Source organism: Marmota monax, unplaced genomic scaffold (assembly GCF_021218885.2).
Source record: "Marmota monax isolate L192 unplaced genomic scaffold, Marmota_monax_Labrador192_F-V1.1 WCK01_AAM20220418_F8-fsc00122, whole genome shotgun sequence".
Lineage (NCBI taxonomy): Eukaryota > Metazoa > Chordata > Mammalia > Rodentia > Sciuridae > Marmota > Marmota monax.
In genome coordinates this window covers 3,309,332-3,335,170 of record NW_026695223.1, presented here as the reverse complement: position 1 = coordinate 3,335,170, position 25,839 = coordinate 3,309,332, and the positions used below count along the sequence as shown (strand labels likewise).

The 25,839-nt window shown below is 41.6% G+C and overlaps 1 protein-coding gene and 1 non-coding gene across 2 annotated transcripts in view; one reads left to right on the top strand and one right to left on the bottom strand.

The window, feature by feature from the left end:
- The window catches only part of Zc3hav1 (zinc finger CCCH-type containing, antiviral 1), a 55,689-nt gene extending 31,238 nt beyond the window's left edge, over positions 1-24,451 (top strand). The window contains exons 7-13 of the mRNA XM_046434057.2: positions 1,090-1,264; positions 7,976-8,096; positions 12,110-12,212; positions 18,281-18,377; positions 19,108-19,238; positions 19,597-19,730; positions 20,614-24,451. Of these exons, the coding sequence (XP_046290013.1) occupies positions 1,090-1,264; positions 7,976-8,096; positions 12,110-12,212; positions 18,281-18,377; positions 19,108-19,238; positions 19,597-19,730; positions 20,614-20,876 (1,024 nt within the window). The 3' untranslated portion in view covers positions 20,877-24,451. The remainder of the gene's footprint in view (positions 1-1,089; positions 1,265-7,975; positions 8,097-12,109; positions 12,213-18,280; positions 18,378-19,107; positions 19,239-19,596; positions 19,731-20,613) is intronic.
- Trnav-cac (transfer RNA valine (anticodon CAC)) lies at positions 14,268-14,343 on the bottom strand. The gene has a single exon. It is a non-coding gene; the product is annotated as a tRNA-Val (tRNA).
- Positions 24,452-25,839: the final 1,388 nt, after the last annotated feature.

Genomic DNA, 25,839 nt, shown 5'->3' with positions numbered 1-25,839 from the left:
TTTCAAAACTGGCTTACTATGAGCCATTCACTTTCCACCTTTTTTTTTTTGTACAAGGGATTGAACTGAGGGGCGTTTCCCCACTGAGTCACATCCCCAGCCCTTTGTATAACTTTGAGACAGGATCTCACTTGGTTGCTTAGGGTTTTGCTAAATTGCTGAGGCTGGCTTTGAACTCGTGATCCTCCTGCCTCAGCCTCCCGAGCCACGGGGACTCCAGGCATGTGCCATCATGCCCAACTGAGTCACTTTCTATCATTAAACATATTAGTTGTTTTGTGAGCAGTTTTACTTTAGAATATCTTTTGAGGGAAGAATGAATACATTTTGTGGCTGTGATTGTGGCTCAGTGGTAGAGCACTTGCCTAGCATGTGTGAGGCACTGGGTTCGATCCTCAACACCACATAAAAATAGACAAATAAAAAGATAAAGGTGTTGTGTCCGTCTACAACTTAAAAACTTTAATTTGGGCATGGTGGTACATACATGTAATCCCATAGGCCTGGGAGGCTGAGGCAGGAGGATCAGGAGTTCAAAGCCAGCCTCAGCAAAAGCGAGGTGCTAAGTAACTCAGTGAGACCCTGTCTCTAAATAAAACACAAAATAGGGCTGGGGATGTGGCTCGGTGGTTGAGTGTCCCTGAGTTCAGTCCCTGGTATAAAAAAAAAATCCTCAAAAAAAAGTGAATACACTTTGTAATGCTGTTAAATATGTGGCATAGGAAAGTTACTTTATCTCTCTGTATTTCAGTTTTTCTTCTGTGTATAAGATCCTTTTCAGCACTAATTTTTTTTTTTCTTGGTACTGGGAATTGAACTTAGGGGCACTCAACCACTGAGCCATATCCTCAGCCCTATTTTGTGTTTTATTTAGAGACCGGGTGTCACTGAGTTGCTTAGCCCCTTGCTTTGCCGAGGCTAGCTTTGAACTCATGACCCTCCTGCCTCAGCCTCCTAAGCCACTGGGATACAGGCGTGAACCACCACACCTGGCTTCTAAAATTTTAATTCTGTGCTCTCATTACGGAAGAGACCAGAGTGCAGAAAACAGGTCAATGAAGTGTTTCCTTTACAGTTTTTCTCTCTCAGCTTTTTTGTAGGAAATGATAAAATCAATTTCGAGAATATGACTTGTAACTCAAGTCCCATCCAACGCCTCTCCACTCCTTCATCCGTCATAACGTTGGCCAACTCTGTCTTTGCTACCAAATGGGTTTGGTATTGGAAGAATGAATCTGACCAATGGATTGAATATGGGGAGGAGGTGAGTACCATTCCCCTTGTGGAGGCTGTTACTTAAACTTGCCAATTGAGGGGGGAAATCTATTAATAAAATATTTGAAGTCTACATGCCTGGCCATGCAGAGTGGACCTTGTGGAGGAAATGGTGCTTTTATTTTTACATAGCCATATTTACATTTTTTTCAGCAAGCATATATTCCTATTGCAATCAGAAACAAAAATATAAATTACTATTTTTTTAAAGAAATATAAAGCAGTACTGGGGATTGAGTCCAGGGTCTGGTGCAAGCAATTTCTATCACTGAGCCCTTTTTATTTAATTCTGATTTTTAGACAAGGTCTTGTTAAATTTCCCAGGAAGATCTTGAAATTGTGATCCTCTTGCTTCAGCCTCCTGAGCTGCTGGGATTACTAGGCTGTACCAGCAGTTTGTATTTATAAAAAATACATTATGTGTTATATTATTATATATTATGTAATTATTATATAATAACATATTCTCATATAATTATATATAATATAATTATATAATATTCTTATATGATATAATTACATATAATATATAATATACATATATATTAATACAAATCCCTTGTATTTGTGATCCTCCTGCCTCAGATTCCTGAGCTGCTGGGATTCCCAGGCTGTGCCAGCAATTTGTATTTACATAATATATTGGTAGTGGTGATTGAATCTATGGGTGCTTCTCCACTGAGCCACATCCTCAGCCCATTTAGAGGGAGGGTCTCCCTGGGTTGCTTAGGGCCTTGCTAAGTTGCTGAGGCTGGCTTTGAACTCCCAATCCTCCTGCCTCAGCCTCCCAAGCCACTGTGATTACAATCAGCTCCACCTCACCTGGCTGTATTAGTCATTTTTAAGGAACCCCTGAAGACACCAGTCAGCCCCTCTTTCCTCACTAGGGATGGGTGGGTCTCACAATGGCTTTCTATGTATATTAATGCTAAATGTACAGAGGCTACTTCTTTGAGCCAGCAAAGAGCAGCAGTGAGAAGTTGGAAGAATGATGGAGAGGCTGGGATGGTTAGTGATACCAGGTGATGTATTATTTTGCCCAAGCAATGAAGCCACGTATAGATGGTCACTAGTATCCAGAATTTATATTCAGATGGACTTGAAGGACTGGAACTAGAAGGTTCTAGGCTGACCCACCGAGGGGACATAGAACAGCACGTGGAGGTTTAGATAAGCTGAACTTCTGTCCCGTGTCTCTCTCTTTTGATGCACAGGATAAAAAAAGAGGAGTGCAGAGAAGAAAGGGGAGGGAGGTCTTAATAGGTGATGAAATCAGAGTGATGATCAAACAAAACAGAAACAAGAGATTATAATGAAGTAAAAAAATTAAAGTAAGGAAAGGGAAACGGGGCCTCGGGTTCTACATAGGTACAAATCAATGACCTATGAATTGGCCTCTGAGCTGCCACAGCAAACAGAAGCACCATCTGTTACAAAATCCCCTGCTCTCTCCCCAACCTGCGGGGCCTTGGAGGGGACAGCCCTGTGTGCCTTGGGAGGTGGAGAGTTCTACAGTAAACAGTCCTGCTGTCCATCACTTGTGCAGTGCTTTCCAAACTGCTTTTTTTATTTTTTAATTTAGCAGAGACGTTTTATCAAGTGATCTTTTACAAGAATCTAAATGAGGGGCTGGGCTTGTGGCTCAGTGATAGTGCATCACCTAGCATGGGTGAGGCCCTGGGATGGATCCTCAGCACAGCATAAAGATAAACAAAGGTATTGTGTCCACCTACAGCTGAGTCCTTGCTGCACTCTGCCATGGTGGCCCAGGTGACATCTCTTGGAACAGAGTTCTGCTGAGTGGTGTGGAGAAACTCCTAAGATGTTGAACTCTGCACAGATTCTGTAGAAGTGCCTGAGGGAATAGAAATTAGAAACCTGAATTAATTGGCCTTGGTCAAAATAAAAGTAAATTATAAATCTTAAGAGTTCTGTGTCGGGCTGGGGATGTGGCTCAAGCAGTAGCGCGCTCTCCTGGCATGTGTGCGACCCGGGTTCGATCCTCAGCACCACATACAAACAAAGATGTTGTGCCCGCCAAAAAACTAAAAAATAAATGTTAAAAAAATTCTCTCTCTCTCTGTCTCTCACTCTTTCTTAAAAAAAAAAAAAAAAGAGTTCTGTGTCAAGTCCTTGCCATTTTTAGTAAGATAAAGAAGAAAGTTTAGAAAACATTTTTTTTTTTTTCTGGTGACATCATGGTCCTAGAGATCAAAAAGAACTATCAGTGGGGAATAGATGGTATCTAAATTTAAATTTACATAAGTTTGGTAGATTTTGTTCCCTATTAAAACATCAAGAAACTTCTTTGAGCTCATTAATACAAAATTCTCTAGGAGTTCAGTCTGCATTAAATGCAAAGTTTTTAGACTATAACTTTTTATCTGTGTTGAATTCATTTAATCTGAAACACATTTTATATTCATTGAAGATGTGAATAAATTCCTATCGTTTCTTATTCATTAGACTCATCATTATGTGACATTGAGTTGACTCTTCTGTTATTTAAAAAAAAAGAAAGAAGGGAAAAAATCAGCCCCTGGGTTTAGTGTTTTCCCTGTTGGAGATCTAATTAAAATAGAAATGGCGGCTCTAGGAGATTTGAACTCCAAACAATGAGCAGCTCAGTGTCTCTCATGGCTCTCCTGTAGTTCAGATTTTGATCCAGTGTATAGTTGGAATGTTTAGAGGAGAAAATACACTGTGTTGTCTTTAGATGTGCCCTGCAGGTTTTATTTTTTTATAACTATTTTTTTCTTTCTTATACTGGAGATTGAACCCAGGACCTTGCATATGCTGGGCAAGTGCTCTACCACTGAGCTACATTCCCAGTCCTTCTCATTTTTTTTTTTTTTTTTTTGTTTTGAGACAGGGTCTCACTAATTTTCCCAGGCTGATCTAAGCCTTGTGATCCTTCTGCCTCTTTCTCCTGAGTAGCAGGGATTCTAGGTGTGCAGCACCATACCTGGCTATAACTAAATATTTAATAAGAGTTGGGCAACCGAGAGTACCTCTCTAGGAAATTGGGGTGCAGAAATTTTCACTAACAAAGGGTTGGTGCATTTGCTTGGCATGGTTTTTCTGGAATTGATATCCTTTTAGGGAAATTGAGGAGCTTAATCAGGACTTGTATATAGATGGTGGACTGGGAGATGCTGTGGTGTTAGAGGTGATGATGGAACAGTTGGGCTGTTGGGTAGCAATAGAACAGGACATAGTTATAACAGGAGAGCGGAGCCTGGTGATCACTGGGTTTGCAGCAGGTGGGGTGTGCAGATGCAGTTGCTCACAGATGCTTACCAGCACCTAGCTAAGTGTGGGCATTATGGAAGCAGACATGGAAGAGTGGCAGGGGCTCTAGGCCTGAGAGGGCTGCTCAGAGTCAGGGCAAGCTATAGCTCTAGAAAGCCTAGGTTTCAGGAAAAATTGAGGCACAGGACAGAAGCCAAGACCTGGTCACTGCAACTGAGATATAAATTCAAGTTTTCTGGAAGAATAAATAATTGAAGGCCCAACCTTATTCAATCATCTCCTCATGGATGCGGAACTGCAGTATCCTAGAACACTCTAGGACACATGATGGCCATTAAATTAATGACAGCTAGAAGGACTAGTGGAAGTTGTCACTGCCTGCCACTTAGGAGCATGAGACAACACTGGTGATTTCCAAAGGGCTAGGGCAAACTTAGACCACATACTTGAAAAGCTTAAGGAACCCTTACGAAAGCAACACCTGGCAGGTGACCTGGACAGCACACAGGTGTGAGAGAGGAGAAAGATGCTCCGGCCTTGAGAGCTGTCTCTGGACAGAGCCCCTCCTGGTCAGCTGACTGTATGACCTCCTGATTCCCTTGCGGACGTGCATCAACCAGTGCCTGAGAATCACCTTGGATGTGGGTGTGGACTGACTTGAAGGGAAACGTCACCCTTGGAGACTTTACCATGACCCACAAACACAAGTACAGTGTGTGGACAAGGCCCAAGAAGGTCAGCATGGTGCCAAGCCACCTCACTGACTTGATAGTGCTGTCCAGTAGGACAGCCTCTAGCCTCATGTGGCTATTAAATTTACATAAATTAAACTTAAAAATAAAATCAGGACCTCAGCTCCACAGTGGATGGCACTAGTCGCATCTTGAATGCTCGGTGCCACGTTGAGCTAGGCTACTGAAGGAGTTAAAAATAAGCCACTCTGGCATATGGACTATTTTGAGTTTAAGGCACTTGAAAAACAGCAGGTGCAGAAAGATCAGTCTGACCTCCCTTCTCTTTCTTTTAAAATATTTTTTAGCTGTTGATGGGCCTTTATTATTTTTTAAAATTTATTTGTATGTGTGCCGAGAATCGAACCCAGTGCCTCAAGCTTGCTGGGCAAGCGCTCCACCGCTGAGCCACAACCCCAGCCCTCCCTTCTGTTTCTTAAAGCTGGAGATGAAATTCTATTGGGAGGATGATGGTCAGCATCTCATTAAGGGGTTCTTCTTCCTGCCCAGGACAGTCCAAGCCACCCTAAAGCTTACAAACTCAAATAATTAGTAATTGACAAAGCACTATATTTACAGAAAGTGAAGCCCCTCATAGATGTAGTCCATATGGGTTCTGGAACTAGACAAAGGCAAAATGGCTCTGGTGGTTTATTTAAGGGGATACATCAAAGGCAGGGGTAAGGTTTCAAGGGCGGAGTCTTGCTTCCTGATGTCTTGCAGTCAGCAGATTGATTGACATCTTGGCAGGTCACACCCATCTCAGGTGCTGTGTGGGATCTCAGGAGAGCTTGAGGGGGAAGTTCACCTGCTTCAGGCAATCAGTCCCTGTGGGGGGTGCCATGGGGAGTTCTCAGTGCCCCACTTATCCCCTCACGAGGCTACTATGCGCAATAGTCCACACATAGCCCATAGCTTGTGACAAAATTCCATGGGAAAGATGCTCCCCTACCAGAAGGAGGGTCATGTTCTTATCAAGGGCAGGGCTTGGGGGCAGAGGGAAATCTACAAACGTGCCCTGTTAGGCAAACCTCATCCTCCTGGTGACTTCCCCACCCACTTAACTACCCCAGGCCAAGCCCCTTTGTATTGTCATATGTTTATAATTTACTATTTGAATTCAGCATATAAGTTTTTATCCCTGAGGCCACTTTGGGGTATTATTTCCTTATGAAGGCTTCCCACACCATGTAAAAGTTGCATTAAATAAGTTTGTATGCTTTTTCTTATGTCGGTTTAATTCTAAGGCCTAGCTTTTACCATAAAAGGGTAAAAGCAAGATTTTGCCTTCCCTATAGCACCATATAGGACAGCACAGAGAACATTTCCATCATTGCGGAATATTCTAGTAAATAGCACTGGTCTAGACCCTACAGCCTGTCAAATCCAAGTGAAGTCCACAGACCAGCAGCATCAACATCATCTAGGAGCTGTTGAAATGTGGAACCCCAAATCCTTCATCATGATCTGTGCTTTTATTAGATTCCTAAGTGACTCACATGTACATCAAAGTTGGAAAGGCTTTGGCTTTTCCAGCTAGGAACAGGGTGGGTTCTACAAAGCTGAACAGGGATTTGCTAGATACAAGACTTCAGCTAGTGGGTTGGGAAGCCCTCGGGCCCACAGATATTTTTGCCTGACCAACTTAAGTTGGTTTTGGGGTCCAAAACATGTACATGGTGGGGCTATGTCTGTGGCTTAATGGTAGCACACTTGCCTGGCATGTGTGAGGCCCTGGGTTTGATTCTCAGCACCGCATATAAATAAATAAAATAAAGGTCTATCAACAACTAAAAAATATTTAAAAATATATGGTTTATCAGGCTTATCATGGCAGCGATCTCTTTTCCAATCATTCCCATCTCAGTGCCACTGCAATAAACACCTTCGTGGCCTGACTTCATTGTTGTATGCTTCAGGTTAGAAAGTTCTAACATCTTCTATCCTTTGTTCTTGCTCCACCTCCTGAAACACATTCAGATTTAATATCACTTTCATTATGTGCAAGTGCGTGAATGCTCAGACATGCTCTTCCAAAGCTACACGGATGAACTCTGGCCCTTCTCCATGCTGGACATTCCTTTGGATGCTTTCATTCTGGTGCTCTCCCTTCACATCCAGTAGGCATTTCCATTAGGGATGAGCAAGGGAGTGGGTACAGCTGACAGCTCAGGAGTCTGCAGTGTCATTACAGGGACTGTACGTTCCTGCGGGAGCTCTGCACCATGGGATGCTGGCAGGATTTTGCTGTCATTAGCCCCTCTATGTTAGTTCACAAGAAACAAGTGTTTCACCTCCATTAAATATTGGGAAGCCCTGCTGTTAGGGGCTCACATCCAGTCTGCCCTTGCCTGCTGCACTTGCCCTGGGGTGGGGACCCTGGAAGGGTGGCCTTGCTGGCTCCCTTGCAGCATCAGCACACTCCCCTTTACCCAGTTATGCTGTTCAGATGCTTCACTTATCCCTGAAGCCAGAGATCAGATCTTCATGTTACTTGAGCATTCCTCACGCCTTTGTTAATATCCCCTGTCAGGGACAAATCCAAGGGAATTTTCAACGTAGGGGGTGGGCCACAAAAGGGTGTGACTGGGCTCCACCTTGCCACCTGGCTTGGGAACAAGATGCCCTCTTGTTCAAACTGCATGTCTAAAAATAAAACCATTTAAGGTCTAACAGTCGATTTCCTGAAGTCTTTACCTGTTTTGTTTTTAAACTAGAGCAACAACCAGCCCGGTTCCAACATCGACTCCACATATCTAGAGTCGATGTTCCAGTCCTACCCCAGAGGAGTGGTGCCCTTCCAGGCGGGGTCACGGAACTACGAGCTGAATTTCCAAGGTGAGTTTTTGTCTGGCAGGGTCCTGTGTGGCTGGAACCCAGCACACCTATACATGTGGGGGCAGGAACAGCCCAGGTCAGGCTTCTTTGTAGCCAGGTGAGCAGTCCAGCGGAGTGGCAGCCGGCAGCAGTGGGACCTATGTTCTAGAGCCCTGGCTCTGGCAAACACCAGCTGTGCAGCCCTGAAAGTGCCCCTAGGCCCGGATCCTCATCTGGAAAGTCAGAAGTTTGGACTAAGTTTGGGGATTCTTTAGCTCTGTTGGTCTGAGTTTCTGATTCTGAATGGGCAGTTGAATTTTCAGGTGTTGATGGCTACAATTGAGGTCTTGCGCCTTTGGACACCTTCAGAGTTTTAGAAACTCTGTTCCTTTGAGATTTCATCACTAGATCAATGGTTTCATCCATCAATTTGACTGAAGCCCTGTGCTTTCTGCCGTATTTATTTAAACCACCCCAGAAGGCTCTTCTGGTTAGCATTCACCAGTCTCTCTACTCTTCTTATGTTTAGTAAGAAAACAGGGCAGGAGCTGTCCTTGCTCTGAAAGTACTGCCCTAGTGGCACACTCCCGGGGTCAGAAACTTGCCCTTCAGGACCAGCCCTGCAGGTATTTTGGAGGAAGTGTCTCTCACAGGTCCTTGACTTCTCAGGTAGTGCCTGACATTTGAGTCCTGTACCGCTTAGTGTCCATTAAGTAATGTGGGGTTTTTTTTGTGTGTATGTGTTGGGGGGGATACCAGGAATTGAACTCAGGGGCACTTGACCACTGAGCCGCATCCCCAGCCCTATTTGTATTTTATTTAGAGACAGGTTTTCACTGAGCTGTTAGTGCCTCACCATTGCTGAGCCTATTTTCGAATTCTCCCGATCCTCCTGCCTCAGCCTCCCTAGCTGCTGAGATACAGGTGTGCGCCATCGTGCCTGGCTAGTAATGTGTTTTTTAAGGACCACTATACTGGCTGTGGTGTTGGGGATTGAACCTAGGACCCTGAGCATGCTAGGCAAACACTGTACAATGAATTGCGTCCCCAGCCCTTATACTCACTATTTTGGAAAGCAACCCGACAGCACATTTCAAGACGTGTTAAAATAGTGCTAGTATTTTCATCTCCCCCCGCCTCAAATCTTCCTTAGGAAATAATTGAACAGAAAGTGGGGAATAGAATCTTTAGGCAGTGAAGATCTTTATTGAAGCCTTCTCTGTAGTGTTGAAAAAATAGGAATAGTCTGAATACCCGAGGAATGATGACCAAATAAATAAGGGTATTACATTTCAGTGGGTATTAGATAGTTGTTTAAAACTATGCTTATAAAAACTGGGTTAGTAAAAGAAAACCTGGATATTATGTACTTTTCTGTGTGTATATTTAAAATGGAAAAAGGTTTCAAAATTTGTAACGTGCATAATCACTGTAGCAATGTGCCTGTGGACCACAACTGGAAAGCAAGAAGGAAAATCTGTTCTATGGGATCATGGAATTAAAAAATGACTTACCTGCTGGGTGTTGGTGGCACATGCCTGTAATCCCAGTGGTTCAGGAGGCTGAGGCAGGAAGATCAAAAGTTCAAAGCCGGCCTCAGCATTTTATCGAGATGCTGTCTCAAAATAAAAAAAATACAAAGGGCTGGGGATGTGGCTCAGTAGTGAAATGCCCCTGGGTTCAATTCCTGATGCCAAAATAATAGTAATAACAACAACCCTAAAGACTGTTTGTCTTTGGTGGTAAGATATGACTCTCACAATTTAAAAGGATGATGGAGAGATGAGAACCAAAGTGCCTGGTTCCTGAGTTTACAGCTATTGAGCCAGTTCCTTTTGTTCACCTGGTTCAAAGAGGTCAGAGCAGTTTGGGGTGTTCTGGATTGTCTTTTCTATTTCTCTCATTCATCAAATTGGAATTTGAGTGCCATCTGTGTGCCAGACTCTATCCTAGGCCCTGGGGACACAGTGGTGAAGTTGCTCTCTTGGAGCCCATGTTCTAAAGGGGAGTGAGAGTCCATGAGCAAGTAAGCAGATCAGGTAATTTCAGAAAGTGGCAACAGCTTTGGAGAAAATGAAAAGGGGACAACAACCAGAGATTGAAGGAGGCAGGGGAAGAGCACCCAGGATGGGCCAAGGAGGAACCTTTGGAATGGAGTGAGCAGTCCTCGCCCACAGGAGGAGGTGCCCCAGGGGAGGGCGGAGCTAAGGCTGAGGCTGGCAGGTGCAGCCAAGCTTGAAGTTTCAAAGAACAGAAGTAGTTCTGCAAAAGATGAAAGCAAAGAGAAACCTGGATTTTTTTTTTAATATTTATTTTTTGTAGTTGTAGTTGGACACAGTAACTTTATTTATTTATTTTTATGTGGAGCTGAGGAACAAACCTAGGGCCTTGCACGTGCGAAGCGAGCGCTCTTCGGCTGAGCCACAACCCGAGCCCCCCCTGTCCCCAAACCTAGATTTTTTTTTTAAACATGGTAGCCTTGGGAAAATGTTGAGCAGCACTGCAGCTAGACCAGAGTTGCTCCGTTTGCTGTTGTTTGTTTTGTTATACAGCACTTTTATTGAGGATTAATTCTTACAATAAAATGCATGCGTTTCCAGTGTGCAGTTGGCTCAGTACTGACAAGTGCCTGTAACCATCATCCTCATCAAGATAGAGAACATTTCCATCAAACCCCCAAAGTTTGCTCCTGCATCCTTGCAGTTGGTTTCTGCTTCCCCCCACTCACACCCTTTACTCCCATTGACAAGCTGTGGCTGGTGTCCCTATAGATTAGTTTGGCCTATTCTGGAACTATGTACTCTATACATAGCTGGCTTTTTTCACTCAGATGAGGGCAGAACTCATCTATATTGTTGCGTGTGTAGTTGTCCTTCACTTTTCGTTGCTGAATAATATTCCATCATGAGGATTTACTGTCATTTGTATATCCATTCATCAGCTAATGGACATTTGGATATTTCAATTTTTGGTTATTAGAATAATGTAGCTGTGGATATTCATATGCAAGTCTTGGTGTAGATGATAGGTTTTTATTTATCCATATATGTTGAGAAGTGGGATTGCTACGTCATGTAGCAGCCCATGTTTGAATTCATCAGAAACTACCAAACTTTTCTAACATGGTTGTGTCATTTACAGCAATGTGTGGTGATTTAATGTTTTGTTTTGTTGGTACTGGGGATTGAACTCAGGGGCACTCAACCACTGAGCCACATCCCCAGCCCTATTTTGTATTTTATTTAGGGACAGGGTCTTACTGAGTTGCTTAGTGCCTCACCATTGCTGAGGCTGGCTTTGAACTTGAGATCCCCCTGCCTTTGCCTCTCGAGCTGCTGGGATTACAGGTGTACACCACCAGGCCCGGCTGATTTACTTTTTAAAAGGATCACTGTTGTAATCTGAACTAGGACTACAATATGCATGAATTGAAAACGACATTTCACACTTGATGTAAAAAAAAAAAAAATCGATGAGCTCTAACTATCACATTTCAGCCTACAATCGCTAATGTTTTGTTTAGGGTAGCTTAAATGAATGATGTCATCTTGGTGCCCTAGCTCTCTTTCATTCTAATTTTGATTTACAGATTAGCTTAATCCTGGCTGGGCACAGTGACACTCACCTGTAATCTCAGCAATTTGGGAGGCTGAAGCAGGAGGATTGTAAGTTTGAGTCCTGCCTCAGCACTTAGCGAGACCATGTCTCAAAATAAATAAAAAGGATGTGGTTCAGTGGTAAAGTGCCCCAGGGCTCAATCCCCAGTACTGAAAAAAAAAAAAAAGAAAGAAAAAGAAAAAAGAATATTAGATTACTCCTGAATGTTGATTCACTATTTTGCATTTTGAATCTTTGAAAAAGGACAGTGAGGGATACAAGGTTTTTTTTTTTTTTAATCATGGACAATTTTCATCCAAATCCATACATACACACTTCCATCGTGAACATCTGCTGTGTAAGTAGCCTCTGAAAAGTGAGTCATTTTCTGGGGCTAGTTCTTGATTCTTGTTTGTTTTATTTTTTTCTGTTTAAAGGGATGATTCAGACAAACATAATTTCCAAGACTCAAAAGGATGTCGTCAGAAGGCCGACATTTTTTTCTTCCCAGGATGTGAAGCAGATGAGAAGGGAGCCAGAGTAAGTGTGGTCAAGCATTGCTGGCAGGCAGATGTGTGAGATGTTCCTGCCCTGATCTCATCAATCCCTCATGCATCAGGATCCTGTGTTCTTGGAAAGCTTCCGCTTGCTTTCCCCTGCAATTCCCTTTTGCATTATCTATGAACAGTCCCTTTACTCATGGATGAGTGGGAGAATAGTAGACCAGAGGACTGAGGGCAGACCTCCATGGTTGAGCACTTGCATAGCATGTGTGAGGACCCGAGTTTCCATCTTCAGCACAGAAAAGATAATAATAATAATAATTATTATTATTACAACCAGGAGGCCAGCGTTTCCCTCCAACTCAGGGATTTTAGGCAAGTCTCTTAAGTATCCTGGGCCTCAGTTTTTTCCTGCTATGGCCTACAATCTCAATAATGGCTGGATTAATGGGGATATGCCTAGGAAGTAATCAAAAGCACTGTTTTTTGTTTTGTTTTGTCTTTTTGCTGTGACTTCTTCTCTGTATCTCTGTTTGTGCTCTGTGGTTTATAGAGGATGTGACATGGAGAAAGAGATGGAGAGGAAAAAGGGACAGGGTAGTTCTTGAGCAAGGATTTAGGAGAAAGATGACGTTGGTTAAAGAAGTTTTTTGTTTTGTTTTAATTTATTTTTAATAAACATAATAATTACACTGACTTATATTAAAGGGGATATTCAAAGGAAATTTTGCTATAGGAGATTCACTCTAATTGCTCATGAAATCCTCAGTAAAATTGACTTTATTCACTTTGAACTAGGATTTTTTTTCCTCCCCATTGGTAATGTGTGGATTTGTCAAACAGGTTTCAAGGTAGGTATAGAATCAAGGTAGTCTGATTAGGTTTCTTTGGTTGTAGGAATTGAAGGTATTTCATTAGAAAGGGAAGGATAAATATGAGAGAATATAGAAAATAACATCCCGAGAGAATCCAGGATGGGTTTGGGGCCCAGGGATGGGAGTTAGTTCTCATTTGCCAAAGAGTCAGAGTCGTCTGGGACCACAGGTCCTTGCCTGTGACCAGGTCAAAGGCTGGCTCTAAATCACCTAAGTTCAAATTCTGCCCACTGCTTATTAGCTGTGGGGATCTGGACAAGGTATTCACTATGAACTAATTTCTCTGCTTATTATTTTTATTCCCTATGGCATTAACAGACTCATTGACTATGTGTGTGTGCATGTGAACATGTGTATATATACACTCCTGTCAACCAGTCTGAAAACAGAGTACAATACAATAAGATACTGATTTATTAGCTAGTCACAGTGGCACATGCCTGTAATCCCAGTGGCTTGGGAGGCTGAGGTAAGGATTGCAAGTTCAAAGCCAGCCTCAGCAATTTAGCAAGGCTCTAAGCAACTTATTGAGATCCTCTCTCAAAAACAAAACAAAAAAACTAAAAAGGGCTGGGCATGTGGCTCAGTGGTAGAACATTCTGGGTTCAATCCTCAGTACCTTCCCCCACCAAAAAGATACTGACTTATTATTGACTTATTAATGTTGAGAGAACAATATGCACATAACTTTTACCACAGTACATATAATTCTTCTGTTTTACAATATTGTTAGTCTTTCACTGGGCCTAATTTATAAATTAAACTTTATCATATGTAGGATAAATTAGGAAAAAACAGTACATATAGGGTCCAGAACTACCTGCAGTTTTCAGGTACTTGTGGGATGTTGGTCTGATATATATTTCCCTCAGATAAGAGGAGACTACTACATGCATGATTGACTGAATTCTAACCTCAGAGTTCCAAACTTTTGCAACTAATAGCCTAATATTCTCTGAATTTCTCCTCCTGCCTTGCTTAAAAAAAAAAATAACAAAACACTGTTGGGGATGTAATCCAGGAGTGCTTTACCACTGGGCTTGGGCTACATCCCCATCCACTTTTTGTTTTTTATGTGGGGCCTTACTGAGTTGCCCTGGCTGACTATGAATTTGCAATCCTTCTTCCTCAGCCCCCCCCCCCCACGAAGTAGCTGGGATTTTAGGCGTACAACACCATGCTTAGCCTGCTCTGAATTTCTTTTTTTTGTGTGTGTGTGTGTGATATGCTGGGGATTGAACCCAGGGCCTTGTGCATGTGAGGCAAACACTCTACCAACTGAGCTATATCCCCAGCCTCTGCTCTGGATTTCTTCATTCAGTTTCTCAAGAATTAGAATCAGGGGCTGGGGTTATGGCTCAGTGGTAGAGCGCTTGCCTACCATGTGTGAGGCACTGGGTTTGATTCTCAGCACCACATATAAACAAAATAGGTAAGAAAATAAAGGTCCATCAACAACTAAAAAAATTTTTTTTTTAAATTAGAATCATCAATCTAGCTAATCTAAGACCCCCCTTTCAGTATGTGTAATGTTCAAGTTAATAAAGTTAAAAATATTACAGCATAGTTCGTGCCCTAGTGGAGCTTACATTCTGTGGATGAGACAATACTTACGTAGCTGCAGTCAGGTGCCACACAAGGACATGGAAGTTCTGGTCAACAACAAGCCAAACACCAACCACCAACCCACATAGCCTAGCCTAGTGAACTGTACCCCTCGGACTTATGCAAACCCCTCCAATGAGGTCCTTGCAGCAGAATGGCCTAACAATGCATTTCTTAGCACACAGTGCATGACTGTAGTCCTTCTTTGGGTAAATGTCATCCCTAGCAAAGCCCTTTCTCACTGCCCTTTCTCTCCCCTCCTGTACCCAATTATCATCTCCTCAAAGCTCTTGAAATGTTTTGGATTATTCATAGACGTACATGAAAAGAGAAGGGAGTAAATGAATGAAATGGATTGAGAAAAAGGGTGTTACTGGGGGTCATGCAGAGAAGGAGCTTTAATACTGCTGTCCCCAGTCCAGTAGGGACACAGCTTCTGTAGGACTAGGACAAGGGCTGTGAGGGCCTGTGCAGTGCTTGGGGATGTGAACTACAGCACACTCCGTAATCCACGGGCATCTATTATTTTATTTATTTATTTATTTAGTTGTAGGTGGACACAATATCTTCATTTATTTATTTTCATGTGGTGCTGAGGATCCAACCCAGCGCCTCACATGTGCTTGGCAAGTGCTCTACCACTGAGTCACACCCCAGCTCTCTATGGGCATCTTAACCTGCGTGTTCTCAGTCTGCACTACAGATATAAGCACAGAGTGGAAATCTGAGTTTAAAATATAGATAAGTTGGGGCCGATTTTTCTCATTCCCTAAAAGTCTTCATTTTATACAAAAGGATCTTTAAAAGATTTTTCCGTAATGCATTTAATTTTTAAATGTGATAGTCTGAATCATGTTAAATTTCAAACACCAGCAAAAGTAGAGAGAATTGAAGGATAACCTACTGGGTACCGAACACCTGACATCAACAGCTGTCACTGTTTTGCCACCGTGTTTCATCTGTTCTTACTATCACCTGTGATTGTTTTTTTTTGGGGGGGGGGGCTGGAATATTTGAATGTAAATCGCACCTTTGTTGTCATATATATTTTATGCATGTTTCTAACAGATAAGGAGTTTTTTTTTTAAGGTGGACACAATATCTTTATTTTTATGTGGTGCTGAGAATTGAACCCAGCGCCTCATGCATACTAGGCTAGCGTGCTACCACTTGAGCCACATCCCCAGCCCCAGATAAGGAACACTATACAATAGTATTTACCTACCTAACACAATTGGCAGTAATTCCTTACATCGTCAAATACTCAGCAGTGTCCTGTTTTCCCGTTGTCACATAAGTGACATTTTACAGTTGAGTTATCTCAATCCGAATCCAAACAGGGTCTGGACATTGTGTTTAGTTGATTTGTTTCTTAAGTTTCTTTTACTCTATTATAGTCTTCTCCTCCACTTTTTTTCATGCAATTTATTCAGTTTTTTAAAAGAAACTTTGTGATTTGACCTATAGAATTCCCCCCATGCAAAATGTAGCAAATTGTATCCTCATGGATGGATGGGTCATTTCTGTAAATGAATGATGAGATCTGAGGACTGATTAGATTCAGTATCAGTTTTTGGTAGAGAATACTCTACAAGGAATGCTTTCTACTTCTTGTCACATCTTATTAAGGAGTCAGGCACCATTAGATTGTCCTGTTTTTAGTGATTTAGAGTAAGGAGAGTTTTGGTCACTTCAATCTGATCCTTCCATCATAGCATTCTCCATCTGATCTGTCAGTTAATGGTCTTAGTAGTTATTGATGGTCACTGGTTAAGTCCAGTAGATACCATTAGGTATTGCAAATGGTGGTTTTCTCATTCTATTGATTCTCTTGTAATTATTGTCTGTGATTCATCTAAAAAAACCTTTTTCTTCATCTGTGGTTATCCTGAAATATAGTTAATGCAGCTGAGATAGCATTCTTTCCCCCAACCCATTGCTGTACTTAAGTGTCTATCATTTGACCCAGAGGTATAACTGACACTTGCTTTATTCTAACACATTAGGATCTTTGAAGCTTAAGCCAAAATATAAAAAAAAATCCATATGTTTACACTTTAAGTCAGTGGAGAAATGGCATTTTACTTACTAAACTGTGAATAGTTACTGAATTTTTTTTTAAAAGGATGATTATGGTACATCTATGTCAGGAATAGGCAAGGATGTACTTCAAAGAAAAATAAAGAAATAAGCACTGCATCTCTCTAGGAAGTTATGGATAGAAAGTCACTTGGAGACCACCAAGCCACGTCCACAGCCCTATTCTGTATTTTTATTTAGAGACAGGGTCTCTCTGAATTTCTTAGTGCCTCACTTTTGCTGAGGCTGGCTTTGAACTCTCCATCATCCTGTCTCAGCCTCCTGAGCTGCTGGGATTATAGATGAGCAGCACTGCACATGGCTTTTCTTTTTTTTAAACTACAAAAGATTTTATTGTATGAATATATAGCAGTATATTGCTTGCTGACACATTTTTATTTGCAGTCATTTGCAATTATAAGCATTGCCTCTATTTAATATTTTGTATATAGATCATACTGTGCATGAATGAGTTACCCTAAGATAAAATTGGATTCCTAAGTCAGAAGATTTGTACAGTTTTAATTTATGACAGGTACTGGCTGAATTGCTTTCTCTAAGGATTGTGCCAATTGATAGTCCCACCAAAAGTGTACAAGAGTCCCTATTTTCGGGCTGGGGATGTGGCTCAAGCGGTAGCGCACTCGCCTGGCATGCGTGCGGCCCGGGTTCGATACTCAGCACCACATACAAACAAAGATGTTGTGTCCGCCGAGAACTAAAAATAAATAAATTTAAAAAAAAAAAAAGAGTCCCTATTTTCTCAAATCTTTGTAAGTCTAATTATCAAACATTTTGATCTGGGCTGGAGATGTAGCTCGGTGGTAGACCTCTCTTGCCCAATATTCAGGAAGCCCTGGGTTCCATCCTCAGTTCTGCAAAGGAAAGAAAGTAAATGTGTTATTAGTTGAAAATGGTCTTTTAATCTCAGAAGAGTTTTCATTTAAGAATAAGGTTGAGGGCTGGGGATGTGGCTCAAGTGGTAGCGTGCTGGCCTGCCATGCACGAGGCACTGGGTTCGATCCTTTGCACCACATATAAATAAATAAAGATATTGTGTCCACCTAAAACAAACAAAAAAGAATAAGGTTGAGGGAGGGGGTTGTGGCTCAGTGGTAGAGCGCTTGCCCTAGCATGTGTGAGGCACTGGGTTCAATCCCCTGCACCACATTAAAATAAACAAATGTGTCCATCTGCAACTAAAAAAATATTTAAAAAAGAATAAGCTGTTTTTGGTTTTGTTTTTGGTTTTTAAAGAGAGAGAGAGAGAGAGAGAGAGAATTTCTTAATATTTTTTAGTTTTCGGTGGACACAACATCTTTATTTCATTTTCTTATGTGGTGCTGAGGATCGAACCCAGCCCCCCCCCGCCCCCTCCATGCCAGGCGATTGTGCTACCGCTTGAGCCACATCCCCATCCCAATAAACTGTTTTTTGAAATGTTATTTTTCAAATAAATAACCACAAAAAAGGAAGAAAGAAAGAAAGCCAGTCACTTGGACATGAGAAACGTAAAGCCAAGTGAATTTTCATTCTCTATTTGTAGCCATCAGGTGGCACAGGCTGCAGCAGAGGCTTTGACCATGTCCTCGAAATCGCTTCCTCAGCGGGACCTTGGCTCCCACCCTCCAAGTAAATATAAGGTACTTGCTTTTTACTTGATTGGTGGGTGAATCCTTTAATGGTGGGAGAAAATATTTTGCTACAACCATGTATGTTTGTTGATTTGAATGAATGAATTGCTTCCATAAAACTCTGGGGTCAAGATTCAAAGACAGACATCTAAATGTGATTGTGTCACTTTCCCAGAGGACAAATAACCTCCATAGGGAGCCTCATCATTTTGGGGGCTTGGCCACCCATGATGGTATCTGAGCAGATCCTGACAACAATCTGTGAGGTAGACATTAATACCTCTATTTTACAGAGGAGAAGACCAGCTCAGAGAATACAAATGACTTGGCTCAGTGGGCTTCACTCTGCCACTAGCCTGACAGGGGAGAGACTGTTCCTAGACTTGAGCCTCCATGTTTGGCTTCAGCCCTTGTGCAGAAGAATTTGCTTGGATTCCTCTGTCACTGCATTGGTTTGAAGCTTTAAGCAAGGGACTTGTAAAGCCACTAGGCTAAATCAGTGCCAGGGACATCCCGTTGTCCTTAGGTATAGTGCTTAGTTAGCCCGAAGTCACCTGAACAGTTAGGCCCACTGTCTATTTGGGTGTCCACACCTGGAATGAACCCCCTGATCCAGGCTATCCCCCAGCTGTTGGGAACTGGCAATGACCCTTATTGCATAGGGGCCACACAGATAGATGTACCATGCTTCCAATGTTTCCTGCTTCACATTAATATATTAAAAAAAAATTTTTTTTAGTTGGAGGAGCTCGAAAGCCTAAGCGCAGAATATGCCAACATAAGTGACTATTTTAAAGCTTCCATGAAAAATTTCAAGATTGAAAAGATAAAGAAGATCCATAACCAAGAGCTCGAGGAGGATTTTGAAAGGTTGGTGGCCATGTGATCATACTGCTTTCCATAGAATTTGGAAGGATTGGTTCTGATCTGACAAAATTTATATTTGCTGGTTTAATTTAGTAGTCACATAACTACTCTAATATTTGGTCTCTTTTTTTTTTCATTGCCTAAAAATCTCAGCTTTCCAATTTTACAGTTTAATGATTCTGTAACTCTATTCTTTAAATGTCTTCATAAATTTATCATTTTATAGCCACTGCCTAAGTTTTTCATTTTGAAATAGAATGGAATGAAATTTAAATGATTAGACTTCAGTTGGGATTAATGCTGTGAAATAGACTGGGAGAGGAATGTTCTTGGTGTTAAGTCTTGTCATTTCCAATATTAGGAAGAAATCGAAGATGATGCAGACAGAAGAAAAATTGCTGTTTTATGCAACAAGCCGTACCAATGTGGATTCTATCTGTTCTTATAATTTCAACTGGTCTGTGCATGGACTTCATGAAATCAAATATGGAAGAGGTGTGTGCTGGAACAGAGATGCTAACTAGTAGAGTCATAATCAGACTTTCTAAGTGCTTCTAGTAAGAGGTGTATGTAATTGTTTTTATAGCACGTCTAGGCTTTAGTAATCATAGAAAATAAGCTCACAGTAGCCTTAAATGCACAGATTAGAATGGTTCAGTTGACTTGGAGATTGAGTGAGGGGCCTTCGCCTTGCTCCTGACATCTTCTGTTCTTTCTGGGAGTCACCCAGCTAAAATGGCAGAAAAAGAAATGAAATAGGAAATTTTCTAAAACTTTTCATAAAATGAAAATAGGAAATTTTCTCTTGTCAGGAAATTGTTGATTTGCTGGGTATGGAAATCTCCGTGGTCATCTGGGGTGTTCTAAAGTTAGGATGATGCATCAGCTTTCTTTGGAAATCTTTGTCAGGGCTAATTTCTTGCCCTTCTCTGGACACTTTCCAAGACCTATCTATCAGTAGAAATTGACCTTTGTTCCTAAAAATGTATGGCAGGTGGAATGGATCTCTGGCTCATGGGTTCCAAATTAATTCGTCCAACTCGCCCTGTGTGAGTTGCTTGGATGGGATTCCTGTGCTGTCACCATATGGTTATTGCACCTACTGGCTCTCCCTATCACTGTGAGCCTCATCCATAGCAGATGTTTCCCCGTTATTTCAGGGGGGTTCTGTGCTATCTAAGGATACTCATGTCATAAATATTTGTTTAAGTGGCTTTCTTTCTACCCTTCTTTACAAAGGTGGGTTTATAGATCAGTAAGATACTGTTGACATATGCTTAGTCCACCCAATCATCTGATTCTGTGTAAAGAATCCTTTCTTTATATACTATGTACCCTCTTCATAATAATTCTCAAAACTTTTTCTGATTATTTCTAGGAAATCACTTTGCAAAAGAAGCCATCTCTTCCCATAAAAATTGCCAGCATGATGTTAAAAGCCCGGTTATGTTTGTAGCCCGAGTCCTGGTTGGAAATGTTGCCGAGGGAAGAATGATGTATACGACGCCTCCTCCACACAGTGACAGCTGTGTGGATAACACTCTGAATCCCTCCGTTTTTGTCATCTTTCATAAGGATCAGATGTACCCAGCATATGTGATTGAATACACTGAGATGGATAAAGCCTGCGTGATTTGTTAGGAAGGATGCACACCAATTCTGTTCACATGTGGGACCAACTTGTCCCAGGTAATAGTTAGACTTTAATATTTTCTTATCAAGTTACCTAATGTCTTAATTCAGTGGTACCCAAATTTTGCTGCACAAAAATTCCAATGCGCCTCATTCTGATAAAATCACTCTTTCCAGGGGTGACAGCCAAGTAGTGGCATTTTTTTATAGCTCTCGCAATGATTCCAGCGTGTTAGAAAGTTTGCATTGTCTTAGCTGTAACTGGTCAAGGCTCATTTCTAAATTTTCTACAGTTATATTAATCTCTCTCATTGCTTTGAGTTTTACGTATAGCACAGTTACGTTTTGGTTAAATTAAAAGAAAATTAATTTGGGAAATTTGAGAGAAATCTAATAATACCTATGCAAATAAGGACATACGACAATAAAGCCTTGGATGGAAGATTATGAACAGCTGCTGGAAAAGTGCCTAGGGACACACTGAGGGGGAAAAAATTAAATATAAATGCTATTATAGACATAACCGCAGTACTATACCGTATCATGTGATGAAACTAATTTGGGGACACGTTTCTCTGTCTCTGCCTTTACTCAGAAGACAGACTCCATAAGACTCTGGGATGCAATAAATAAGAGCCATCAAGTATGTCTCAGAGAGAAGCAAGCAACTAGAGCTCAAAGCCCATTTGGGCTCTTTATATAGTGAGGACCAAGTAGACATTTGTGTTCTAACTAATGTGATTACAGAGAAGGTATTTTGCATGCCAGGCTTTCAAGAAGATGTCTGTATTTTAGAAGGACTGCAGTAATCATATTCACACAACTAGGAATGATAAATCTGAGTGCTATTGTAGTCGTTTGCTGGAGTTGAGAGTCACCAAGGAATTAGGAGCAGGACCTCCCTAAGGATGGACCTCTTATGAGGTGAGATGTGTTTATTGGTGAGCACAGAATCTGAACAAAGAGAATAAAGTCCCAAGCAGGGACCTTGTGCCTGCTGGGGCTTCTTTTTATAAAAATAGTGAATTGTACTGTAGTATAGTCCATTTTTAGAGCATTTGAGGTGCCCGGACCAATATCTTCCTTCCTTATTTTGAGTGAGTTTTTTATTTTCCTTTGTCAACATTCCATATCAGTTGCCAAAATTTCATATTAAGTTTTAGATTAGTATAAAAAGCTTCATAATTGCTTGGTTTAAGTGTTTCCACTCTTATGTAGTTTTTTTTTTTTTTTTTTAACAATAGGGTTATTTTCTGTAAGGCTTCACACGAGCGGTTGTTTTCATTCACTCTGATCGTGATTTTGAGTGGGCACTCTAAATGAAGCCACTTAGAGTTCCTATCTTGACCTTGACCTTTGTGCTGTCGAGGTGTCCTTTATCCAGTTCTTTCCACATGCCCGTTAGGCAGCTCTAGCTATTTTACAGGCATCTCCAGCTGCACATGCCCATCTGCCTCCCTCACGGGAATACAGTCCTCCCCAAGTCAACAGTGTCACCGGATCCCATCTACCCATGAGGAATTCCAGGGGCTATCCTCGACTCTTGCTGTCCCTCCCACTACATATCCAAGTCTTCCCCAAGTCCCATTTTACCTCTTTAATATCCCTTTGTCCCCTTCTAAGTTGTTCTCTACTTAGCAGCAAGATTGGCCATATTTTAAAATATTTACTTAGTGATTCTCTTTCCAAACACAAATCTGATCTTACCTTTAGGATGAAATTCAAAAGCATGATCATGGCCCCACACGATCCTCCCTCCCCTACCCTCCTATCATTTGTTTCTTCTATATGAGACACCCTGGCTCCTACACATTTCTTTGGTACCCTCTTCATCTAGTTCAGTGGTTCCTAGTGAGTACTTCTGCCTTAAAAAAAAAAAAGATGAATACTTTGCAACATCTATTTTGTTGTCTTCAAAATACATTTCAGAGGTAATATATTCTACCTACACACAATCTGGAAATACAATAAAATTTAAGTAATATTACTATTAATATAAAAGGCAAACAAAATGCCCATAATTTGGGCACAACCTTACAGTACTAGGAGGCATAATGAAGTAATCACATGCTTATTTCTACTTATAACAAATAAATTTGAGCTTGAAAGTAGATCAGAAGCTATGGCATACAAAGAAGCATGGAAAAATGAAAAAACAGACATGAGTGGACGTTAGAATAAAAACTAGTGATACAACAACTTACTTGCATGTGATAACACTCGTGTGTATGTGATAGGAGAAAGAATGAAATAACCTTCATTGAAAGAGAAACGCTATGCAAGAAAATTTTCAGATTGTCAAAACAGAAAATGAGAAAATATGATATTCTTACAGACGAGCTGTAGATTATATGTGAATGTCTAGGAGACATTAGACATTCAAAATCCGTATGGGGTTTCTGATAATTTCTCACTGTGAGAAATTGTCCATCGTATTGCAAGATGTTCAGCATACTTGGTTCTCATGTGCTGGTTGCCAGTAGCGCCCCACCAGCCTGTATCATAGCAACCACTTACCCTATCATACTTGTTCACCCTTTTCAGAACAAATGTTTTGCAACATCCCCTTGGCTGTCCTGAGATGATTTATAGATAATGCAACATACTTACACACAAGAATTTCTTCACATATTAACTTGATGGCTCAATTCTACTATTGGATATAGAAAATTAGAAATTTATAATGAAAATAAGGTGAATTTCAATATGTAAATGCTCAGGCATGACTACGCCATAAGCCATGAAATAGATAGAAGTTTACTCTAATAATGAATGGGTTCAGGCTTAAGAGTTAGCTAGGGGCTACTTCCTGTAAAGAAGACAGGAAAGTGAAAGACTAGCATTATGGGTGACAATAGAATGTGGACCAGTATTAGGGTGAGTCATTACAGACCATCTACCTTATCTGTCTATGATAAAGGAAAGGGCGAAATTACCTTCATTGAAGTAAGGATAATAGGACAAGACAAGTTGCAGATTGTCTCAGAGGAAACATGGATTCTTTTCTCTCAGACAAGCTGTAGGTCCTACATAAATGTCCAGCAGGACATTAGACAAGTCGTACAGGGTGCAGAATAGTTATTCAATGTGTGGGACAAACCCATACACTGAAGGACGTCTGTTACCCCTGACTGCATCTACTCAGTGCCGCTTATAGTCCCCGATTATCATGAAGCCAACTACTACTCATCACATTCCAATATGCTGCCGTGAGAACCACTGACCTAGATTCACTCAACTGTTAACCTCCATCAGGAAAGAGCCCTATAGGTCACATCCTTGCTCCTCTTCCCCGAGGTTTTAGAATACTTTGTGTATTGACTTATTCATTCTTGGCATCTATGGAATTTGAGACTGTCTGCTTCCTGCGATAGATTGTAAGCTCCCCAAGGGCTGAGTCGACCCGTCTTAATTTGTTTTGCTACCACTGATGCCCAGCCTAGCCGGGCGTTTGATATATTGATACGCTAGATAGATTTTAATGAATAAATAAGCTCAACTATTTATGTTATAGTAGTTGAGTAATACTGCTCTTTGTTCTTGTATGCTTAATTTGAGACTATGTAATAAAAAGAAAAGAATAATTTTGTTGCATTTTTTTTTTGTGTGTGTGTGTGTGTGGGTATTTCCAAAAAGGCAATTTTAGACACTAGTCTATTCAAAGGGGTGGGGTGGGGGCAAGAGGTGATATATCCCTTCCAGGGTTATCACTCTGGGGCTCTGACCTAGGAACATGCTGCCAGGGCATGGCAGGAGGTGGTGATGGAGAAACCCACTGTTGGTTGGGAGGGAAGGGCTGGAAGCTGGGAACATACTTTTATACCTTTCCTCCTCTGGCACCTCGGGGGCAGCAGGGCTAGGCTGAGGCACAGAAGTTAAACAGTAACTGGTCATTAGCAGAATTCAAAAACCCTTCTCTGCTCTTTTATTTTTGCAGCATTGGGGATTGAGTCCAGGGCCTCATGCATGCTAAGGAAGCACTCTTCCTCTGAGCTACCTCACCAGCCCTCCACTTGTTTTTTAATCACAAAGCTTTGGATGGAGAGAGAAGGTGAGGGAGAGCAATACATATGGCAGCATAGACTTGAAAAGGGAAGGTACATTGCCATTTGATTTGGAACCTCAGTACAAGTAAAACCATGAATAGCAAACCCATTGCTGTAAAGGCACCCACATTCAAATACACAAAAATACTGCGGAACCAAGCAAAAGCAGATATCTGAAGGTTTTTTTTTTTCCCTGTGTTTATTTACTTTGTCATAGCATGCTCACAATAAAATCTGCGATTATCTAGTTTCTGGGGTGGACTCCTCAGTCCGGCATTTGGTGGAAGCAAAGCTAAATAGCAACCACTTCCTGCTCCTACCTGTAGCTACTATAAGGACAGCTATCAGGAAAGGCAATGAATGCCCAGCGGGAAGTGTGTGGTTAGAGCCACTGGGGCTATGTTCCAGGACGTGGCTTTGAAAAAGTGTGAGGGATAACAGGCAGGTTTCATTTCCAACATGAAGGGCAGAGGGGATGAATCTATGTCAGCAGTATCAGTGTTGTCCCTGGAGTGAATGATGAGAGCCTGTGCTCCAGTAGTAAGCCTGGAAGTGCCGTCAGCTTAAGCATGCATGAGCTTCAGAATCCGGTGGAGGGAACTTTCAAGGACCTGCTTACATGCTAAAGCTCCAAGCCTACAATGCCACCCCCAATCGCAACCTCCTGCTTCTCTTTTCCATACCTCTGTAGTCGACTAGGATGGTTTGTTTCCCTCTGTGCCTTCCCCAGGAATCAGATGATTCCCAGACTTCAGGTATGGTACATGCTACAGATTGAGTCTGCAATGTCCCCCAAAGGCCTGTGTTAGTGGTTTGATCCTCAGCGTGGCACTTCTGGGAGGTGGTGGAAATCTTTTAAGAGACGCACACTGGGAGGTTTTAGGTCACTGGTGGACTTGTTCCCCATGCTGGTCCTGTTCACCCTG